At 32.1% G+C, this 8,668-nt stretch overlaps 1 protein-coding gene across 1 annotated transcript; it reads left to right on the forward strand.

The window, feature by feature from the left end:
* The first annotated feature begins 1,941 nt into the window (after positions 1–1,941).
* Positions 1,942–6,607, forward strand: LOC114170306 (RING finger protein 44-like). Its single transcript, XM_028055787.1, has 6 exons — positions 1,942–2,074; positions 5,188–5,278; positions 5,457–5,698; positions 5,814–6,109; positions 6,217–6,375; positions 6,473–6,607. The coding sequence occupies exons 1-6, from the start codon at positions 1,942–1,944 to the stop codon at positions 6,605–6,607; spliced, it is 1,056 nt and encodes a 351-aa protein (XP_027911588.1).
* The last annotated feature ends 2,061 nt before the right edge of the window (positions 6,608–8,668 follow it).

Raw genomic sequence — 8,668 nt, forward strand, 5'->3', positions numbered from 1 at the left:
ATTAAATTATCTTACCGTTACTCGTCCTGACATTTCTTTTGCAGTCAGTGTGGTAAGCCAATTTCTTAATTCCCCATGTGAAGATCATTGGAATGCAGTCATTCGTATCTTGAAGTATATTAAAAGATCTCCTGGAAAAGGATTGTTATATGGTTCTAATAATCATTCAAGAGTTGTTTGCTATTCAGATGCTGATTGGGCAGGATCTCTTTCTGATAGAAGATCTACATCTGGGTATTGTGTCTCCATTGGTGGTAACTTGATCTCATGGAAAAGTAAGAAACAGAGTGTTGTAGCAAGATCCAGTGCAGAAGCAGAATATAGAGCTATGGCCTCAGCTGCTTGTGAACTTGTTTGGCTCAAGCAATTGCTTCAAGAGTTACAATTTGGAGATGTTACTCAAATGACACTTGTGTGTGACAATCAAGCTGCTCTTCATATTAGCTTTAATCCTGTCTTTCATGAGAGGACCAAACACATTGAGATTGATTGTCATTTCATTCGAGAAAAGGTTTTGTCTGGAGACATCAAGACTGAATTTGTTAACTCAAGTGATCAGTTAGCAGATATTTTTACTAAGTCTTTACGGGGGCCTAGAATTGATTATATTTGTAACAAGCTTGGCACATACGATTTGTATGCTCCAGCTTGAGGGGGAGTGTTAGATATTGTTTGATATTATTAAGATATTGTTAGATATTGATAACCACAATATCAAACAATATCTTCTATTTAATCTTTTTATTTTCAGTTACTCTTTTTACTTGTACCTCTCTCTATTATAAATAGATTACCCTATGTGTGGTTTATACACAAGGGAGATTAATCTCAATCTCTATTTTCTTTATTCTCAACATGTTTTAAAATATAACAATTAGAAAATTGAGTTCAAAATCCATGAAAATATGAGTAAAGCTAATCATCTTGGACCAGGTCCGATCAACTAAGTGGCCATAATTATGCAGTTTGAAAAATATTTACATTAAGGAGTTTAAGGTGGAAGAAAGTACTTACAGGTAAATTAGTTAATGTACTACGTTGAGCATAAGCATTAAGAACTGAATTTTTATTTACTTGAGTATCAAACTTTAACTGGCACATAACAGCTCCAGAGAGTCTGAGGAGAGTGCAATCCAGTTCAAAATTAGAAATTCCCCCACCGTATAGCATCCAAATGGGGACTGTCTTCTTTTCAACCTTTCGCAAACGTGGAAATTAAGTGGCCAAATCCTTAAGAACCTGTAACATCAGGTCAAACACATTAAATTACAACTTTTTTAAACAAAGGAATGAGTTAAACAATGAGCTCTGTTGCATTAAATTTCATATCAAACCATGTTGCAAAGTGACAACGTGATATTTTGCCATTACTTTGACTTAAATTTCAAATCCCAATGATAATATAGAAACCAAAAAAGCTAATTCGTATAGCCCTGTAACACTGAAAACCTAGTTCCAAGAGAATGTAGTTTGTCCAGAGAATTCATGATCTCATTTGTCTATTATCTTGCTACCTCGACGGTCTAATGCCTAACATAACAATATATAGATATGCATCCATACCCAAGGAAGATAAACTAAATCCAAATATCAGAACAAAGTTCCAAAATTCTTCAAATAAATTGTTCTGTTCCTCATACACACTTACCACACAAAAAATAAACCTGTTTACCAAATGACCAATTAATGGCAGCAGCTACGAAATTGAAATTGGGGGAAAATTGAAGGATGAACAACGATTAATGGCAGCAGCTACAACCATTAGGATTCACAGAATGGGTCGTCCTGGTCGAAAATCACAAAATCAGAAATCTAGGGTTACGAAATCAAGAATTTAGGTTACAAATCGGGAGAAAGGGGACCAGAACGGAAATTACGAACAAACCTGTGTTGGCGGTGGTCGTGGCGGTCAGAATCGTCCGCCAATCGTAGTGTCTGACGATGGCTCTGCATTCTCCGTGCACGACGCTGTTTTCTCGCTTCTGGCAGCCACGCCGTGACTCACGGTGGAGGAGAAGAAGGTATGGCCAGCAGCGACGTGGTGGCCAGCGTCTTTCGTGGTGGCTAGCGGCGAGTGGGTGGAGGAGAAGCGAGTCTGTGTGTGTGGCGTAGAGATGAGAATCGGGAAGGAAGAAGAGTCGCAGAGTTGTGGTTTTTGGTGGTGGGGGGCGCGCGCAGTAGTGAGGGAGGAGGGATAATAAAAAAAATAAGGCACGTGTTTATGTGTTTTAGTAAGTGGTACGGCCGCGGGCTGGCCCGACGGGCCAGCGGGCTTGACGGGTCAGGCTGTCATGGGCTGGCGGGCTGAAATTCTTGGCTTGGCCCATACTTTTTCACAATCCAATATACACAGATCATCCAAGCATGTTATGACCTTCAAATCAATACACTAAGACTCGACTCGACTCATTCAGATACATTTTACCTGGTCGGATTTAGCGAATGCTTGCACTTGTGGTGGATACCTCTGCTCACCCCCGAGCTATGTGTTACAAGTGTTACAATGAATCAATTCCCTCACACACAAGGTTAGCCCTTGATGAGTTTCAGGCCTCCTACTACTCTCACCAAAGGAGTCAGTCCGCTCTAAGTGAGACTAACTGACTCCTTAGAGTGTCAGGATGCAATCCTTACCTTGAATCCTTACCAAGTTATATAGATGGGGCACCACCATGGACACCCACTAACAAGGGTCATGGAATTACGTCCCGACCACTAACAACATACTAATCACATTCCAAACAAACAAATAATAATTATCATGCATTTAACACCTCACGCCATCATTTGTAACCCATCCTCATTCATATTCCATGTTGATTTCATACAATCCCATTCTTCCCAATTCGGGGATATAGAACTTCACCTCATACCAATACCATGCCATCAATGTAACATTATTGTTCATACCGAATTCATGACCACATATATAACCAACCATTTCATTGAAATCGTATGCCAAGATTTATCCAAGTTCATCATTCACAATCCATGAATCACATCACTCATGCAAATTCATTCATCTCATACTTTATAAATGCATACCAAGACATACATATATCGCAAAATAGTATTCATCCCAAATAAATGAGTGCCAACTTTTAAGTACTTGCAATTCCATACAATCAAGCACAACCTAACCATAATTCTTACAGCAAAATTCTCAAGAAAATTTATTATCACGAAACCAAAATCATTGCAGTAATGCGTGACACATTTCTCAAGCTACAGACATCTAATAGGCGATCCAACCGGTCAAACCATAAAATAGTATGTTATGAACCACATGTCAAAATTTGAGCTCAAATCTAACGGTTAATGAGTCAGGAAAGTCAATTTTACTAAAATTGTGCATGTTAGAAAAACACACAATCGCCCAGTGACCCAGGACACTCGCCGAGCGATTGTGTGACGCATCAGAATACAATAAATAACGTCAAATATCACAGTTTCATGAATATGTGAACCCCTAACTCAAAAATATACCAAAAACCCCCAATCTTTTCTCATATTTCACAGAACATTAATCACATAAAATAGAAATAACGTGAAACCCTAGCTTCCCTTACCTGGAAAAGGGTTAATATTGGACTTCGACTCTTAAGCCAGCGAAACTAGTAGCTCTAAGGACAAATCTATGAACTGAAACAGTGGCACGACAAAGGAGATTGGATTAACACAATGACTCCCGACATAAACCACGAAAACAACTTAGAAAGGCTAGGTTCGAGAACTAACTTACGTGAATGGGAGACGGAGGTTGAGATCACTTGAATTTGGGTAAATCTCCAAACCCTAGCAGAGGTTTTGTGGAGAGAAAATGGGTGACCAAGGGCACTGATTCTTCATAATAACTTGCAATTGAGGGACATTGGCTGCTTTAGAGGCATTGGCACCCTATGGACCAGCCTTTTAGGCCCAACAGTGTGGCAGAGGACACTCAATAAAATGGGTCTTACAAATAATCTTTCGACTAAATTGTCCCTATATTAATTTTAAATATTACTTTTTTGTTAATATCAATAATAATGGAGGGAATATTTTATCTTATCGGTTGGGGTTATTAGGTGATCTATTTTATATCGAAAAAAAAAAATCTCATATATTTGTAGAAAAATATTTACTATATTTCTTATAGATAGATAAAATATTTTTTCACATGTATTTTGAAGATGGTTGGTTAGAATCTAATTAAAATGTAATGATTAAATAACTATCAACCAAAATTATTTATACAGATATGAAAAGATAATGTTATCCTTAAATTAAGTTGGAAAATGAAGCATAAAGTTTTATAGAACAAGTGCATGTAATACCTCATCTTTACATAATCTTGAAAGTTAAAGGGGAATAATTAATGACAACAAAATGAAATAAAAGGATATTTAGAATTAAATTTTTAAAATTGAATTTAAAAAAGTAGTCTCGTTAAACAATGAAAGTGAAAACAGTTAGGTACACTAAACGTGTAAATCGCTTTGTTTTATTTTGTATGGTTAAATGGATATGTTCTATCTTTATTTTCTTGGTTTGTTAGAAAATTGATTAATTTGTAATAATGATATGAAATATTAACACTAAATAATGAAAAGAGATAAAATTAGATATAATTGTTAACATTTAGAATAAAGATGGAAGACCATATTTTATCTTATCCATCGGGGTTAATTTATTTTACATAGAAAAAAAGAACTTGTCATGTATATATAAGATAAATATGTTCTATATTTGGTAATTTATATTATATTTCTTATAGATAAGTAGAATCTTTCTTTTTACATGTATTTTTATGATTGATTAAAATCTGATTCAATGCGATGATTAAAGAAATATGAATCCAAATTATATATTTAAATATGAAAAGATAATGGCATAAATATGGGAAATGCAATCTTATTTTTATTCTTTTACACATTTCTTTACTTTCTTGAAATCGTAAATAGATACAGTTAATATTTATGGAGTAAATAAATGTATCAACTCTTCTTTATATAATCTTGAAAGATAATTAGAGTAATTAACGGCACCAAAATCAAACAAATATCTAGAATTAAATTTCTAAAATTGATGATTTATCTTTAAATCTTCGCATTAAAATAATATCATGCCTATAAATAATCGATCTCACAACGGATTTAACACAAGTGTTCATCTACTTTTCTTTAAGTCTCGTTTCTAATTCTCCAGTTCTCTGCAAAAACATTGCTGCTACTTTTGTTGGGATTCACCTGCTTTTTCTTAGGAAGGGAATCTGGTTCGGAAACGAGGGAAAGACGTGGTAAGTGTTTGTCTCCTCGGTTTGAGTTTGGTTTCATTAGTAAGGATGATTTGGTTGGTTTCAAAGTTGTGTGATGTTTTTTTAGTTGTTTCATGAATCGAATGTTTGAAATTTTAGTTTCTAATTTTTCATTTTTGGGCCCATGATTTATACAATTTTTTTTTTTTTTGTATATCAGGATTAACTTGGAAAGCATAGAATTTAAAGCAAGAAACATGTCTTGGCTGGATCAGTGCACAACAGTGAGAGGAAGTAATATAGATTCCCACTACATAGTAAATGCCAACGACTATGAAATGACAGAATATGAAAGGGTTGGGCATCAACATCTTCCACTCTCATCTACTTCTTCACTTGCTCCTCGTAATGCAAGGCACACTGCAACTGCCATCCCCTTGGTACCAAGATTTGGGTTGCAAGGTAAAATTTATGTTTTGAATGTGGTATTTCAAATCAAGAAATAATGATTGTGAAATTTGTAAAACAATTCTTTAAACGTGTTTCTGAAATTCTGACTACTGCCCGTGTTCTCCAGTTCCAACTCCTCCATTAGAGAATGTAAGAGTGAGTCCCCGAAGATATCATGAAACAGCGGGAAGTAGAAGCAGCCACAGACATCCCCATACGTTGTACCCTTCCTTTTATTATTACTCCATCCACTTTGATTATCCATTACGTCTTGTTCCATCGTATACACTTCCAACAAATCCTTCAACCTCTTCCTCAATGCCCATACAACATGCACCATTTGCACATCACTCTCAACCTCTTAGACACAACATGGACATTCAGGACATGTCATATGAGGACATTCAGAACATGTCATATGAGGCAAGCATATATGTTTTATGAATGTGATTGGCTATGAGTTCTACCATGCTAAAACATTAGTCACTGTCAAAAATTTTATTTGCTAATTCTTCCGAATTTGACAACAGGATCTTCTTGACTTAGCTGAACGAATTGGCAAGGTAGACACGGGTTTGCCTGATGAAATTATTGCAAGACAAATGAAGACAGAAACTTATCAACCTCCTAATCACTTGGAAGAGGCAACGTCTCAGGAACAAGAAATTGATCTTTGCGTGATATGTCAGGTTTGAATTCATGCACAATTGCTTATTTCCTAGGATACTAGTTCATTCCAGTTTTGTTATGCTATTAATTGGAATACGTGTATACATCATTTCACAGGATGAATATAAGATCCAAGAATCAATTGGAATTCTTCAATGCGGACATCGATACCACACAGATTGTATAACCACATGGTTACATGAGAAAAATGAGTGTCCCATCTGCAAATCAAAAGCATTGAATATAGAATAGAAGTGCCACCAAAATCACTTGATTCATTGTTCCTACGACCACACTTCCTACATGGAACATTTACAGAGTTGTATAGAAATTCGGAAAATTACATTGTTGCTATTTTTTCGTTTTCTTCATATAGATATTTTGAATTTCCTCTTGTTCAAGTCTACTGTAAAAGTATTGTTTATATGGTTTAAACAAAAATGTTTTTTTACCATTTTTATTTCCGGAAGAAAAGATAAAAATGAAGAATATTCAAAATGCTAAATCAAAGAGGCTATTAATGCATATATCTTTTCCTTTATGATGATCAAGGCTAGTAAGTGTTAGCTAAAATTATTAGAAACTATACGTTTGTTCTTATTTATTCTTATTTAATTACTATTTTTATGAATTTGGAGTTTTATATATATTACATTCAATACGAAAAACGTGAATTAGAAGGAGTATGCTAGTATTCCCTTTTAGGACTCGCATTTATAATATAGAAATAGATGTATCGACAAAGAGTTTATCAAAACAATTAGATCGAGTTGAGTCAAGTTTTTCTAATATTTTTAAAATCTTATATCTATCTGAGTAGAATATATCTTTCTCTACCAAAAAAACTAAATTTCATTAGTTTTTTTTTTGTTATATTAAGCTCTTAAAAAAATTATAATTTCTGTTACTTTATCTTAATAGTAACAAATATTTACTTTTTTTTAACATTTTCTATTTTTATAATTAAAGTTTAATTTTAATAACATTTTTTATTTTTATAATTAAAGTTTAATTTTAATAGCGATCGAAGTTCTGAAAGAGGAGCAAAAGAAATCAAACTAATCATGTTAGTAGAGATTTTTTGACTGTTATAAACTCATCGTCTATAAGCTCTTAGAATTTATTTTTCAAACTATACAATTTTACTTTTCAAGTACAATTTCTTTTTGAAACAAAAACTAAATTCCTTAAATATATTTTTTTTTAATTTTTCAAGTTATTTACTTATAAAATCCTATTTGTTGAGGTACGAATCCTTAATATTTTTGTTTATAGATTTGAATATTTATTTATAATAAATTACTTTATTAAAAAATTTATATTTTTTTATAAAATTGTGTGAATATAAATTAAAAAAAATATATTAAAGAAAATAATTTAAATATATTTTAATTATAGTTATACAAAATTATCATAATAAAATATTATAATTATGGTTGTTTTTCGTAAAATTAATTTTGATAAATATATAGTTATTTTGTTAAAATAATTTATGTAATATTTTTGTGTGTGTGATAAGTTAGAAAAATAAAATAAAATAATAATATGATTTTAGGTGGAAACATTTGAAAACATTTTTAATGTAAAGTTAAAAATTAGTAATATGAATGTAAAATATTTAGATTTATTTATAAAAAAAATATTTATAGAAAATATTAAAAAGGTATATAATTTTTTTTAAAGTTTTAATTACAAAAATTATAGAAATTAAAAATATAGCAAAATATAAAATTTCTTAACAGAATTTTATAAAAAACTTAAAATACAATGGGTATCAAATTCAAAAATTTAAATTTAAATTCAAATTAAAATTAAATAATTATTTGTTGAAGTTATTAGTTATTCAAATTAAAGTTAATAATTAGAAAAAGTAAATTACTTTGTACTAAAACTTTTAGTTTTTTCAAAAAAGGATAGTAATAAATGTCTAGTAAACAAAGAATGTGATAAATTAAGGAAATTGATTTGAATTAAGTTTGGTAAATTATATTTTATTTTGTTTTTTTAACTTATTAAAAAAGTTATTATGATAATTTTTCTGTTATGATAATTAATATATTTAAATTATCATATTTATTATAACATCCCATTTAATAGTTTTCCATACTATCAAACAAAACATTATTTTACGGTCAAGCATAGCAGATAGTAAGGGCAAACAAAGCACGCGTGGAATAAACATCTCTAGTACAGTACTCCACATGTAAACATCTAGGAACTCATATACATCAGATAAAAGCGGCTAGAGAGGATCCTAGACTACACCCAAAACCTCGAAATAAAACAGTAAAGGTCTAACTACAGTAGCACTCC

The sequence above is a fragment of the Vigna unguiculata genome, chromosome 11, assembly GCF_004118075.2.
Source record: "Vigna unguiculata cultivar IT97K-499-35 chromosome 11, ASM411807v1, whole genome shotgun sequence".
Classification (NCBI taxonomy): domain Eukaryota; kingdom Viridiplantae; phylum Streptophyta; class Magnoliopsida; order Fabales; family Fabaceae; genus Vigna; species Vigna unguiculata.